The sequence below is a fragment of the Fonsecaea erecta genome (assembly GCF_001651985.1).
Source record: "Fonsecaea erecta strain CBS 125763 chromosome Unknown Scaff11, whole genome shotgun sequence".
Taxonomy (NCBI): Eukaryota; Fungi; Ascomycota; class Eurotiomycetes; order Chaetothyriales; family Herpotrichiellaceae; genus Fonsecaea; species Fonsecaea erecta.
In genome coordinates this window covers 455171-469435 of record NW_017387254.1, presented here as the reverse complement: position 1 = coordinate 469435, position 14265 = coordinate 455171, and the positions used below count along the sequence as shown (strand labels likewise).

Genomic DNA, 14265 nt, shown 5'->3' with positions numbered 1-14265 from the left:
CAGGTTCGCGAGCTGCTTGTTTCATGTGGAACAGGCAGGGCAGACAGACAGACAGATAGAGGGGGTTGCAATCATTATTGCTATTCGTGAGAAACCCAGAGCCTCAGGGGGCGAACCTCGACAAAGCATGTACATATTGTAGCTGCCTTCTCGGCATCGCAAAATAGGCAGACACCTAGCACTCCATCCATCAATCCATCCAGTAGCAAGTTTGATTATCGTGGCATGTTTCGTTCGTTCATTCATGAGTTTCGTCGGATTTGCCACCTACGGCGGATCGATCTGGGGTGCAGGTCATCCTGGTAGTTTGCAACCTATTTTTGATTCGCCAAAAAAGCACGATGGAAGGAAAGCCCTGTTTCGTTTACACATCACACGACCATACAAAAAAAGAGGTGTTCCCAATGACCCAAAAGATCCTCTGTCATGGATTCGATAACAACCCAGAAGGACCAGCCGTTCGGGCCGAGAGCGTGTGTGTATGTGTCATTTGCTTAGAAAAGCAACCCTGTCGTAACCTCGTGAGTGATGCGTCATCCATCCATCACCTTTGCCTTTCCCATTTCTAGAGGGGGTCAATAATAATCTCCGTTAACAATACAATCCCAAAAAATTGCCTCGCTGAAAAATTTCCCATGAGGCATGCGTTGCCCTCTCAGTCCTAGCCGTTCCGTCTCTCATGGCTGTGTTTCCGTCCGTCATGTCGACCGTGACTGTGTCCCCGGTCGTGCGCGTCTCTGTCCCTGTCCCGATCCCTGCTGTGACTCCGCGACCGACTGTGACTGTGGCTGCTCCTCCTGCCGTATTCCCTCTCCCAGCGCTCCTGCTCCCGTTCCCTCTTTTCTTCTCTCCACTTCCTGTGCTTGCCGTAGTCCTTGCCACCGACCCATCCCACCAACGCGCCACCGATCGTGCCGAGCCCAGGGAAAATCAGGTCGCCTATCAGACCGCCGCCCGTGGCGCCGAGGAAGCCATCCGCGTTGGTAGACCGTGAGTGATCTGAGATGCGACGGCTTCGCTCCTTGTGCTTTCTCCTGTTCGGCTCGGGATCTGAAGAGTAGCCGGAGCCAGAAGGGTCACTGTGCGATGGTCTGTGGTGGGGTCGATGGTGAGGAGGCCCGTAGGACTGGTGTTGATAGGCTTGAGGCACATATGGGCCTGGAGGATATGGATTTAGTTGCTGCGCAGGATTGGCTTGGAAGTTGGGCTGATTGAGGGAATATATCGGCTGGCTGGAGTGAGAAGGTCGAGGCTGTCCAGGCGTGGCAGCGAAATGGACCTTCGGGTCGGTGTTGAGAGGCTGGTAGGCAGGAGGAGGAATATACGGAGATGGCGGCTGAACGCCAAACTGTGGGCTCAGTTGGCCTGGTTGACCAGGTCTGTAACCATATCCAGGCTGCGATGAGTGTATTCTCTGAGGTTGTGGAGGCCCATATGGGCTATTGTTCTGTTGGTCCAGCGGAGGCCTGGGGCCTGATGTAAAGTAATCTGCAGCTGCCATCTTGGGGGGTTCGTGATGGAGAACGAAGATGGGAGGGAAAACCAAGTTCAAGAAAGCGAGAGTTGGTAAGCAGAACTTATAACAAGAATAGAACCGCATGCTGCGCACCGTCGATCTGTCACCAGAGGCAAAGGCAAGAACTTCACCAGTATGGGAAGACTGCCTAGCGAGGCTAAACAGCGGGTCGTGGAATGTTTGGAAGAAGGTTGGCGGGTCGATTTCGTCAAGTCACAAGCGCCAGTCATGCGCCAACCAGGGCAATGGATGAATGGACCTACCTGAAGTGAAGCAGACGAGGCGGGGATTCTCGCATAGTAACTCCGTCGTCACCTCCCGGACGGGTTCAGTGATCAGCTTGGGAGATTCCGTCTGGTCGAAGTCTGCACATGATTCGTGGAGCTCCTGGCCCTCTCGTAAGGGGGTGTGTGGCGCAAGCCGGGGCAATGCCTGAGAGAACTTTGTGATGCGCAAAGTTCCCTTATTTTCGTGTCTGGCTGATCTCCCTAGAGATGGGACGCCCGATCTCTGGGGACCCCCGGCACCCGTTCCTGAAGCCTGTCGGTCTCCTTGATTCTCGCTGCACTTCGGCTTTGCTGGATCTCAAGTCCTGGTCGTATTGAAAAAGAGTTGGAGAAGAGAGCAAAAGGCCCCCAGCAGTCGACGTCATCGAAGTGGTTGCCAAGCCTGCCAAGCCGCCCATCGGGCTTGCTTTTTTATTGGCCTGGATTCTGGAACCCCCAGTCAGCCATTATTAATAAAGAGCCTGTCCAGCTGTGTATAGGTATAGACGCTGTATGAACAATACTCCCCATGTGCCATTGCCCCCTAGACAATTAGCTCAATATTGATTTCAGACGTCCGCAGCCCATGAACACTGGTTACACAACCTCCGGCATGCTCACCGCTTCTCAGGCAGTGAATGAGGTGGCGTCGGCCCCTGTCCAGGTCTCCTGTCGTATTGCGCCTTGAAGCCCAGCTTGACAAAAGACCGCCACCATACTGCCGGGCTATCGCAGACAGTTCAAAGTCACACAGAATATTGGAGAGGAAGAGTTGTTAACATTTGGCATGTGCATAGGTCTTCACGACCCACCGGTGGCTGCCTTGTGCACCATAGCTCCTCCAGGCGTCCGATAATGCATACATATGTCCCTGTAGAATTTTTGTTCAAGCTGTCATAAAAGTACATTTGAGCCTCGACGAGAAAAGGCCGCCAGAACAAAAGGCTCAAGCAGACATTAGCCGACAACTTCGCCGGCATCCACCAGAATCGGGGTCCATGGTTTCGCCCCGGGCTCTTCCATTTCGCTAGGCAATCGAAACTCGGTCGGACTGTAGAGATACCAGCCTTTGAGTGCTGCCACTGCCGCTCGTGTTCGGGCTTCGTCTAAGCTGGCACCGGCGCCTTCTCCCAACAGGTCACTGCCTGAATATATTCCCACCACGAAGACGGGGGTCCTGCTCTTCCGCCCAGTTTCGCTCAGAATCTTGGCCACGGGTGCCTGGAATCCTTCTCTTCCACATAGCCGGCTCAGGTCTCGGGTGGGGTTCTTAAACTGGAACAGACTCGCCATGTCCAATTGCCGAGACATGAAGTGATCACTGTAAAACTTCTTTGCAGCTGCCCTTCCAGCGTGCAGGTATACCGCGCCAATCACGGCTCTCACAAAGTTTGTACTGGCTCGTTGTAGGGTGACGCCTTTCGAGGCCAATTCTTCAGGCGCACTTGGGCGTTCTGGAAGTTCACCAAACTGATCATTGTGTACCGACTTGGCACTCAAGCTTCGTGTCCATTTCGCTCTCGGATCGTTATTGCTGCCGCTTGATCCTGTATCCCCATCTGCGAGAGGTTGTTCGGGCGGCATCCTCTTGAATTGTAGTAGACCTGGGTCGACCTCCCCTCCGGGTTCTGCAGCTGCTTCGACGCCCCATTCTTTGGTCATCTGTGTCAACGTCGCCGGGCCATGATATGCGTACATTGCCGCGTAGATGACGGCGAGTGGTAATCTCGGGTATTGACTTATAATGTATTCAGATGTGTAGAAGCCTAACAAGTCATTCCCCAGCAGGGCAAACGCTTTGTTGTTGAATCGCATGGAGCGATCGGCCGAGTCGTCGATCAAGGTTCGTGCCAAAGTTTCGAGAGGGAAACGAGAGGGTAAGGCAAGTCGAGCATGCAAGGCAGCTAGTTTGGCGGACGTCCTCGCTGCGGCGACCGGGGGTGAGGGCAACTTCATGAGTTCTTCTTCCGAGAGATACGGTCCATCCGTGGCCTGATATACGGACTCATTTTCGGGGTCTGAGGGGGCAGCAGCAGTTGCTTGGAACCGCCGGTGAAGACGAGGTTGACATTGAAGGAGTTCCGGTCTCGTTCGGGGGGAGAGGACAGTACCGCTCCACCTCAGGAGCTTCAACCTCTTCATGAGAGCTGAAGGAGCTCTTTGAAGATCACGTAGCGGTTTCGCAGTGCTCTGGGGAAGGTGGATGGATACTGGAAATCCAGAGGATAATTGAGCGCTGAGGGCAGCGATGTCGATGGTGCAAGAGACTTTTTTCTCCTGCGACACGAGACCATCGAAAGTTGAACGCGAAGGGAAATTCGGCTGGAGCGTCAGGGACCAATAATAATGTGGCTTGGCAGCCAGTCTCCAAGAGGAAGTGGTCTCCTCAACTCTGTTTTCCTTCTTCTCCTTCTACTCTATACAATCATGCTCGTCGTAACAATTATCCTTCTCCAAGTGGCTTCCATATGTGGGGAGTTGATGGCAAGTCATCATGGCCAATGTGAAGGCCGCGATATGCCAAAATGAGGCATAACAGGATTCATCTTTGCCGCACTGAAAAAGGGAATACTCCCAAAATGATCAGACACTCACTATGGCTGGCCTTCTCACTTGCGATATAGGTAAGACATCTATCTATTCACGTCATGCTACTCTGTTGCAAAATGTAAGAGTCCTTCTATTATCGGCCTCTTGCCGGCCCCAAGCTGCGACGCTACAAGGAATGCTTGCCGTTGATGTCGGCAGGTTAATCCCCTTAAGCCATGGCAGCTCTTTCACAGATGATGAGTATCTAGGCCAAGAAACAGTATCTGCAGTCTACCCCGTCCCACTAGAGATATCTGATCCTGTAACTTCACCAAATATCTTCATTGATCTTGCAGTTGAAAACCACCAGGTTGAGAGGCCTTTTGTTTTGGTGGGACAACTCTGTTGAGAAGGTTGGCCACCATGTTGGTCAAGTCTGGCAGCAATCTGATCGATATCAAGTTAGAAGATGGCATCATCCCCCTTGCCCCCCATTTGGCTTATGGGGAGCTTCAAGATTACTGACTTGGCTCTGCGGTCGTTTGCTGATTTGCTGAGGGCGATTGATGCAGCGAGAGAAAGAATGTCAGAGCAAGAGCATCTGCCTGCAGTTGACAGCAAGAACAGACTCTTACAACTTGGCAAGGCGTCGTTTATTAGTGCCATTGATATCGCTGCCATAGCATCTTACGCGATGACCAGCGAGAACCTTCAGCATTGCGATTACCGGCTGTGAAGACCGAAACTCCGGAGTTATGATGAGGTAAGATGGTCCGGCTTGGCCAACAGTTCCAGCAACGACCTCTGCCTGACAAAGGAACAGGTTGGTGCGAAGAAGTTGAGTAATACCTAAGGGCGCAAGATTGAGCATGCCAGGTTACCCTCTTAGGACAACATTCAGAGGGTACATCAAAGCCAGATTCGCTGAATAGCATGCTGGGTTGCTTACTTTACTGGAATCGATGGCGGCACTGGGAGCTGGAAAGGGTGGTGGGGATACCACAGGTGATATTCGAGGAGCTGGTGCAGCTACGCAAGAATGCATAGCGGCGAAGGAAATCTGCTTGCAGTTTTGAATAGCTGAGCCACGTCTGTCGGGAGAAGTCCATCGAAGAGACGAGAAAGCACAATCTGGAAGGGGAAATGTTACTTCGGACAACCGTGGGCCGGTGTTACATAGCTCCTGTTCGGGGATGTGTCCTTGCTCATCTTTGGTAAAAGGCGCCTCCCTTCCGCAGCTCCACGACAACTTCTGACCGTTAACTCATATTTCCAATCCGCTGTGGCAATCAACTGTCCATGCTGGCCACAATCTCTGGGCGGGGAGTCTTGGCTCCCGCAAGGCTTGTGGCCCTTTCTGGGTTATCAGGGCTATTATTGGGAGTTTTGATATAGTAAGCACTGTCCAGCAGCCAAGACCGACGGAGTGGAAATCTTGGACGGGTGCTACTGTGGGTTATTGCATGGCAGTGGGTGATTTGGGCTCCTCCTGGTCATATCGTCCATTCCGCCATCGAGCCAATGGATATAGTCGCCTTGGCGAGGGCTTGGTCACGCCCGTCTTCCTAGGCGGAGTAATAGCACATTCCCCGATTAGGATGAGATGAGTGTGTAATGCCACCCGGTGGATACTGGTCATACTGTACTATGCACCGTATCCTTCGTATGTGCGGGATAGACCATTATGTCCTTTGAGAGTAAGCACTGTACCTCGGAGGTGGGAGGTGTATAAAGATGCCTTGTATGCCTCCCAGTCCGTACGACTCTTCTCTCCATCATACACACAAAACAAACAACAACCAGCAAACTTCAGCCTTTCCTTATTTTCCTTTTCTTTTCATTCTTTCCTTTCATTCTCTGGGCCCAACTGCTCGACATTCTTTCACGTACCAACTAATAAGAAAACAACCAAAAACTCCAAAAAGCTTCCAACGCAAATAATACATATCCCCAAAATGCATTCCAAGACCGTTCTTCTTTCTCTCCTTGCCGCTTCCGGCGCCTTCGCTGCCCCCCACAGCCGTCGCCACTACGACGACAAGGTCACCGTCGCCCTCAGCGATGGCGGTGAAACCGGCGCTCAGGTCACCCTCGAATCCACCGTCCGAGACATGGCGACCCCCGCCATCAGCGGTCCCTTCAACTCGATCGAGATCCGCCTCGGTGAGGACGTCCAGAACCAAGAACTTCGTTGCCAGGCGCTCGACAACTACGGCAATCCCATCGTGGGCACACGCGGCGCCAACATCGACACCACCTTCTCCGACGCCGGCAAGGGCCCATGGACCTTCCGCCAAGCCAGCTATGTCAGTGAGGTGGTCTGCGACCCCACCTTTGTGAAGATCGATCCGACATCCGACGAGCTCAACCTGCGCGTCGTCCTCGAGAGCCAATCCACCGAGACCGGCTCGCAGACGGTGCTCCCCGCCGGGTACCGCGCCGAGTCAGCCCCCGTAGCAACGAGCGGGCCCTTCGAGACCGTCGAGCTCCGCGTCGGGTCGTTGGTTGAGAAGCAGGACTACCGCTGCAGGATCCTCGACATCTACGGGAACCCCCTGATCGTCCTCCGCGGCGAGAACCGTGACAACACCTTCTCCGACGCCCACAAGGGTGCCTGGACCCTGGAGACCCCCAGCGAGGTCGGCGACATCATCTGCGACCCTACCTTTGTTGCCCAAAAGTTGTAAATGAGCGAGGACACGTTCGAGTCGATATGATAATAAGGAGAGGTCATGAGGTGGCTGGCTGAGAATTGATGGCACGGACAGACGGGATGTTGGTTATTTGAGTTGCATAGCGATTGGCGTTTTGTTTGTCTTCTTATTAGCATAGCGACTGGCGTTTTGTAATTTAATGACTTGATAGACACTCCTTTAGCAGGGTAAAATCACAAAAGAATTCTTCTGTGACCAAGAACATGCGCAAATCTTGCTTCCTGGAATTGATGTAGAATGAGGGAGCACGGACTGTACGGAGCAACTCGGAGTACACTGCCTGCGGGTATACTGCTCCGTACTCTACGGTCCTACATTAGCGTCAACAGCGAACATATCTGCCTGTCGCATCAACAATCGCTGTCAGATTTCACCCTTTACATTGCTTGTACAGGTGGAATACATTTCAGTCTGGAGCTCGAGACCCCAAACATGCCCGACTTATCCCAATACCAGACTGTGTTCCGGATTGCAAAGCCAAACGCCTCGAGACGAGCTGCCCAGGGAGCCAGGCGCAAGAATCAACCCAATGGCGTACCCGGGCAAACTTCTGGCGCCCCTGCTCTCGAACCCAACGGCAGTCTTGATGATAGGGATAACATCTCCAAGGCCCAGTCTCGGCTACAGAAGCTCGAGGAAATGGTGACGATATTGATGCAGGCAAACCAGAGCACAAACGGGCAGAGTAGTGGCGGCGGTGGTGGCGGCGGTGGTCAAGTCTCGCCCTCATCTTCGGAGAGCAGCGCGTCGAAAACGACGAGTACACATCCCGACCACGTGGTGACAGCACCCTCAGTGGCCGACAACACCTCTCCACTGGCACAAGATCTGCCTCCAAACGGCCATCTCGATATCAGAGGTGCCGAAACCAAATACCTGGGGGCTACCCATTGGGCAGCAATCTTAGAAAACGTTCGTTTTGCCCCTTCTCCCTTGCTGATCTTTGCCGTATCGTCGTCACCCTTACCATACACAGATCAAAGATATCCAGGAATGTCTGGCGCCGGAACCAGAAGAGGCACTGGACGGAGACTTCTCCAGCTACAGCAGGAACGACCCTGATATCATCCTCTCCAACTTACCGCCATTGACCTTGGCCGAGATGCGCCAGGCATTGCCTCCTCGACCTGTCGTAGATAAGCTGCTGTCGGTGCGATTCAATACACGATTTCTCCACATTCGTGAGTCCTGCTTGTGGCGTTGACCGGGGAAGTCGGCTTACAGGCACAGCGTTCCTACACAAACGGAAATTCTTGCGAGAGGTAGATCTGATAATACGACCATCACTTGGGGAGGTGAGAGAACGCTGATATCTGGCAGTATGAATCATTCTGGAACGATCCCTCGTCGGTATCTTTCCTGTGGATATCGATGCTGTTCTCGTGCATCCATCTGGGCTCTCGCATCGCCCGGCCCGAAGAGGTAGGTTTCTTCCGCTCGCTGAGTGACGCTTCGGATACATTCTTGACGAACGCGGCTCGGGCCCTGGTAGCTGGACACTACCAGAAAGCGCGGCCCTATAGCGTCGAAGCTACGCTGCTGTATGCTATCAGCAGGTTCTTTGTACAGGGTGATACGGAGACTGAGCCCTGGCTGCTGATGGGCGTGGCAGCTCGTCTCGCGTTGAGAATGGGGTACCATCGCGACCCGCGTCACCTCGCTCACATCTCGCCATTTGAAGGGGAAATGCGACGCAGAGCATTTTCCGCTGCACACACCTTTGAACTACTTCTCTCCTTTCAGGCGGGGCTCCCGGCCATCATCCATGAGGAAGACTGTGACACGGACCCGCCCCGCAACCTGTACGACGAGGACTTTGACGAATCTTCTACGGTAATTCCGCCGTCACGGCCGCTCACAGACCCGACGCCGATGCTTTACTATTGTTACAAAGGCCGCCTCGCCCAGGTATTCAGAAAAGTGGCGCGGCAGGCCCTGTCACCGGGAATTCCAGCCTACGCGGAAGTCCTGAATCTCGACGCCGAGCTCCTCAAGATGCGGGCTGAGATACCGCCGAGCCTCGAATGGAAGCCACTCAGCTCTTCCTTCACAGACGAGATTCACACAATCATGCACCGGCTCAACCTGGAGCTGATGTATCAGAAAGGCATGATGGTCCTCCACCGGCGTTATTTGAGTCATGATCGCATGAACCCTGCCCTTGAATATTCGCGGAATGCCTGCATCACGGCGAGCCTTCAGATGTTGCACTACCAAGCTGAGGTCGACCGAGCATACCAGCCCGGGGGTCAGCTGTACAAGAATCCATGGACGTCGGATAATCTGGCGCACCATGACTTTCTTCTTGCGGCCATGATCACTTGTCTTGATCTGTACGAATCTCACCGGCAGTCTAGCACCAAGGTCCTGTCTGCCGTGGACTTGGATGCCCAAAGGACCAAATACGACGCGCTGAAGGTCTCGCACGATATCTGGCAGTCACGGAAATCAGATTCAGCAGATGCGAGACGAGCATCAAACATCCTCGCAATCATGCTCTCGAAGATCCCCAGGCCGGACTCACAGAAGCAGGAAGAACGGAACGGAACGCATGCTGCAAGCACCGACACCACTCAGCCATTGTCGCAGGTAAGCTTGGAGGGCATGGGAACTGTCAGCACGCACGACAGCAGACCAGCAGGCGAGCCATTGGCCGTGAATGACCCCTCTGCCTTCCTGTCCCACGATGGACATTCCGTAGCCCAGGATCCTGCGTCTCAGGAGTTTCTGGATGTGATATTTAGCGATTCAGACATGGTTGACTGGGTGAGTTCGAGGTGGTCGCTCCCATGCTCTTTGCCGTTGCTTATCAAGGTCTCGCAGGGGATCCTCGATCAATACATCCAGGACGGCTCGACACCGATGAGATCCTTTGACTTTTGAGCCAGACATGCTCTGAGAAAATGATGAGAATGGAAGCCAGATTGTCTTCTAAACATATACTATTCTGGGCCTTTGTGTCGCCACTATTATTAACTCCGAGTTGCCGTTCTCAGACCATTTCCTAGATTGGATCATTTCCCCAATAGGCAACTCTCCTTGCCAGAACTTCTGCTTGCGAGAACTACCAGGGTATGTGGAGAGCAGGCAGCAGGAAGAATCAGGGAAACCAGCGCATTTGCTATTTCCCAACTACTTACGCGCTATATAGAATCGGAGCAGAAGAGGAAAGAGATTCTCCTGCTGGATCGTCCTAATCCGATCTAGCGGCTCGGCAACTCGGAGGGTCCATGTCCATCGAGGCTACAAAGTGTCGACTTGGCCATCGATTGCATTTCACGCTCTGCAGAACAAGGACAGTCCGTTTGTCTATCTGAAGATCAACGCGCGAGGCACAGAAAATGTCTCTCGAGAACAACGCGGCATTCCTCGACGGGCCGGGACAGCGTCTCAGAGTGGGATCAGCCAGTATTAGGAGGCCCGGTGCCGGAGAGATCCTGGTCAAAAACCACGCCGTTGCCATAAACCCGATTGATGGACTGATCCAAGATCTGGGCATACTTATTCAACAATGGCCCGCAATCCTGGGGCACGATATCGGTGGAGAGGTGGTTGAAGTGGGTAAGGGAGTGACCGAATTCGAGCCTGGAGCACGTGTCACCGCACACGCCTTGGGGCTCATCACCGGGAAATCAGAGAATTGGGCTTTTCAAACATACACCATCATCCAGGCACATGCCGCGGCTCCTATCCCACAAACCATGAGTTATCAGGAGGCTGCTGTCATACCGATGGGCTTCTCTACCGCAGTCGCCGGGCTGTATCAGGATGGATACCTGGGGCTCCCATTACCCCACAAAAGCCACGGAAAGACTGGCCAGACCCTCCTGCTTTGGAGCGGCAGTTCGAGTGTAGGCAGCGCAGTCATTCAGCTTGCTACTGCGTCCGGGCTCGATGTCGTCGCAACGGCGTCTCCAAGGAACTTTGATCACTGCAATGCTTTGGGGGCTACGGCAGTGTTCGACCATGCGGATGATGACATTGTTGAGAAATTGGCAACAAGACTGCAGAACAGCAACGTGATCGGAGCGTTCGATGGTAAGAGTTGATAGAGGTCAAGCCCAATGTTCGACTTAACTGACAAAGACGCAAGCATTTGGTACGGACGCAAGCATCGGGACGATTGCTGAAATCCTCTCACGAATTGGGGGCGGGCTCATTGCCACAGTCGGGCAGCCACCGGCAGAGCTGCCAAAGAATGTCACCGCCAAGCAAAGTAAGGCATATACAGAATGACTTGGGGAAGTCTGCTAATGTAATGTCAGTGCTGGCAGCAATGATCCCGGGCACAGATGTTGGCAGGGCTCTCTGGAAAGACTTCCTCCCTGCAGCATTGGCGAGTGGCCAGTACAAACCTGTGCCCCGAGCACATGTCATCGGAGAAGGTCTAGAGAGTATCCAAGCTGGGATTGACAGGTTGAAACAGGGGGTGTCTGCAAGTAAAATAGTGGTCAAGTTGTAGAGAGAGAGAAATGTGTTGTAATGAGGACGTAGATAATGGTCGGTGCAATGAAGTGGAAAGTATGCCGAGGATAGCTCCCAGCGACCAATCACCGTCGACCCTTCAAACTGCACCTCAACTGAATCACCTTCTCCATCCTCCGTCCAACTTTCAAAGCTCAATCCGCATCCACCCTCACTCACACCCGCCCTCCCTATCGATTCGACCCTCACCCGTCGCCGCGGATCTTACCACACCTCGCAACACCACGAACGATGGGCGGAGGCGGCAAAGTCGCGTACCCGAAGCACGTCTGGTCCCCCGCCGGAGGGTGGTACGCCCGACCGCACAACTGGCGGGCCAACACGCTGGTCATGGGCGCGGCGATCGCGGCGTGCGCGGGACTGGCCTGGAGAGTCTCGGCGGAGAGGGAGGTCCGGACCAAGATGCCAGAGAAGGATGTGTTTTTCCCGAGTCGGTAGTAAGTCGTCCATCCCGAAACCGAGCACGAAAGAGTCGTTAGTTGGTTGGTTGGTCGTTTAGTTAGTGGAGGTGGAAATGTGGAAGAGGGAGTTCAGGATGGTGTGGGGACCAATGCGATGAGATTTAATACTGCGAAACTGGCTCCTTGGAAGATGCTTGGAGGCTCATTCATACTGACGACGCCGTTGCAGCTGGAGCAGACAGATCATCGAGCACGAAAAGGCGCAGAAGGGGAATAAGTCAGCTGTCATCAGTCTCCTCCTCAGCTTACATGACCTTGCCGAGCCGAAACGATCCTCGACGAAATCCTCCAACTCTTCTCACCTCGAAAAGAAGACTCCGTTGTACATACTTCTACAAACCCTGAAGAACGGCGCGGATTCCGCTGGGTTACCCACGGCTATGAGAAGGGCGAGTGGAGGGCAGAAAGAAACAGTGGAAGAGGAGACCACCCGGTAGCTCAATTACAGCGTGGAAACTCAGGGACGCAGGATGCAGCACCAACTCTACAATTGTACATATATCCACACGGCCCACAGACGAGAGATGCTTTGGACTCAGTCGATCAATCCCATCTTGCAGAAATGTCTAGGTCCAGGTCTGTGGTGGCCAAGCACTGGTGCTTATCTACAAGGTATGCAAACAAAAGAAATGAAATGAAAAACCACCATGATCCGCCCAATATTTCGTTCGCACTGTCAATCTTCACCAGCATGAGCTCGAGAGTTGAGCAAGGATATGATCCCTCTCTCTATTGACATACTCGCGGAACCGCGCTGGATATGCCTCTCCGTTCCAACAGTCACCGTCTTCCGTCGACACGGCAGGCATGCCCACCTGCTCGATGGCATATCCCGCGGCAATCGTGGCGTGGAGCAGTGCGAGCAAGAGCCTTTTCTCACGAAACACAGTCTCGTCGGGAAGACCGAGAACCTCCTCTTCTCCTGGGGTCGTGGTCCCTGTCATGCCGATGGCCAGCGCGCCCAAGAACGTATTGCCCCCGCCCGTGGGATCCACGACCTTGTCTTTGCGCTGGTGATGATACGCCGGGAGATGTAGACCTCTCGTGCTCCCGATGTACGTGGTGCATCCCTGCGCGCCTTCACGGACCACCAATGCCGCTGCTGTGCCCAAGCACACTTTCTGCTCTCCACTGTTATTGTCTCGTCGGTCCAGCCCCAGGAGGCTCGCGACCATGCGTTCCCGTGATGACGAGATCTCGGGCATCCCCTTGAAGAACGCCTCGAGCTCGTCTGCGTTCGGGCTCACCACGTCGACACACGCCGCTGCATCTCGTAGTCGTGACAGTTCCTCCGGCGTACACAGGTCCGGGATGGGTTCCCAGATGAAGAGCGGTCTGTCTTCATCTTCCTCATCGTCATCATCATCCCCACCATCCTCCTTATCATCTCCCTTTCCACCCATGACAGTAGAACGTAGATGTCGACGACGACGACGACGACGACGTAATTCCCTCCTCCGCTCCATGATCCCCTTCACAAGAGCCATACACCGTGCGGGGGAGCAAACCATGTGGAAGGACTTTGCCCAGACCTGCTCGTCGTCGAGGGCATGCTCGTCCAAGCGGCGTTTGGGGGTGAGGTACTTGAAGGCGCGGAACTCGTTGGGCCCGTAGCCGTTCCAGGCCGTGGTGGTCAGGCGGGCGTCGTCGCGCCGGAACACGCACCGCGTCCGCCACGTCTCGATGGTCGTCTTGAACTCGGCCGGGAAGTCCGACCCCATGTCCACGATCCAGCTCACCGCGCCTGCGTGGCGCTGACCCGCGGCGAGACGGGCGCCTAGCGCCGCGTACGTGCCGGCGCCGCCGATGATATGCTCCTGCGGCTTCGTCGTCGTCGTTCGTGTGCTGCCGTCGAGGTACTCGATCGTGTCTGTATTGTTGGCCACGCACCGCCACCGCCGGCGCATCTGAAGTCAGTCGAAGCCCGGAAAGATCATTTCACTCGTGCACTGTACGGTACTGTTCTATACGTGTGGTATGTTTGTGTGAATGTGTGTGTGTGTGTGTTTTCTGGGGGGGAGGAAGAAGGAGAAGGGGAGGTGTGTGTGTGTGTGTGCCAAACAGCTATGGTGGTAGAGTATAACTGACCAATGATGAACATGCCCAGCGTGCAGAAGGCGACGGTGTCTGGAGGAGGACATCCTCCATTGTGGAGGTCGTCGTTGTCGGTGTTGGATTGGGCCATAAGCCATATATATATATATATATCGGACAGCACGTTCCCTTCCTCTGAGAGAAAAGATCCTTTCTGCCTCTTTCTCTCTCTCTCTCCCCTCCGTGTCTTCTTCTGGAGA

The 14265-nt window shown here is 54.1% G+C and overlaps 7 protein-coding genes across 7 annotated transcripts; 4 read left to right on the top strand and 3 right to left on the bottom strand.

Annotated features, from left to right (window-relative positions):
• Window positions 1-661: 661 nt before the first annotated feature.
• On the bottom strand, window positions 662-1501 carry AYL99_10363 (hypothetical protein; the record flags this gene model as incomplete). The annotated part of the gene is made up of 1 exon (XM_018841869.1): window positions 662-1501. One exon carries the CDS (start codon window positions 1499-1501, stop codon window positions 662-664), a length of 840 nt encoding a protein of 279 aa, XP_018688757.1.
• A 1238-nt stretch (window positions 1502-2739) lies between these two features.
• On the bottom strand, window positions 2740-3924 carry AYL99_10362 (hypothetical protein; the record flags this gene model as incomplete). Its single annotated transcript, XM_018841868.1, has 1 exon — window positions 2740-3924. The coding sequence occupies one exon, from the start codon at window positions 3922-3924 to the stop codon at window positions 2740-2742; it is 1185 nt and encodes a 394-aa protein (XP_018688756.1).
• A 2342-nt stretch (window positions 3925-6266) lies between these two features.
• Window positions 6267-6998, top strand: AYL99_10361 (hypothetical protein; the record flags this gene model as incomplete). Its single annotated transcript, XM_018841867.1, has 1 exon — window positions 6267-6998. One exon carries the CDS (start codon window positions 6267-6269, stop codon window positions 6996-6998), a length of 732 nt encoding a protein of 243 aa, XP_018688755.1.
• A 459-nt stretch (window positions 6999-7457) lies between these two features.
• On the top strand, window positions 7458-9908 carry AYL99_10360 (hypothetical protein; the record flags this gene model as incomplete). Its single annotated transcript, XM_018841866.1, has 5 exons — window positions 7458-7937; window positions 8002-8206; window positions 8256-8287; window positions 8346-9791; window positions 9849-9908. 5 exons carry the CDS (start codon window positions 7458-7460, stop codon window positions 9906-9908), a joined length of 2223 nt encoding a protein of 740 aa, XP_018688754.1.
• Window positions 9909-10366: 458 nt separating this feature from the next.
• Window positions 10367-11487, top strand: AYL99_10359 (hypothetical protein; the record flags this gene model as incomplete). The annotated part of the gene is made up of 3 exons (XM_018841865.1): window positions 10367-11063; window positions 11119-11241; window positions 11291-11487. 3 exons carry the CDS (start codon window positions 10367-10369, stop codon window positions 11485-11487), a joined length of 1017 nt encoding a protein of 338 aa, XP_018688753.1.
• A 254-nt stretch (window positions 11488-11741) lies between these two features.
• On the top strand, window positions 11742-12408 carry AYL99_10358 (hypothetical protein; the record flags this gene model as incomplete). The annotated part of the gene is made up of 2 exons (XM_018841864.1): window positions 11742-11947; window positions 12141-12408. 2 exons carry the CDS (start codon window positions 11742-11744, stop codon window positions 12406-12408), a joined length of 474 nt encoding a protein of 157 aa, XP_018688752.1.
• A 246-nt stretch (window positions 12409-12654) lies between these two features.
• Window positions 12655-13878, bottom strand: AYL99_10357 (hypothetical protein; the record flags this gene model as incomplete). The annotated part of the gene is made up of 1 exon (XM_018841863.1): window positions 12655-13878. One exon carries the CDS (start codon window positions 13876-13878, stop codon window positions 12655-12657), a length of 1224 nt encoding a protein of 407 aa, XP_018688751.1.
• Between the last annotated feature and the right edge of the window lie 387 nt (window positions 13879-14265).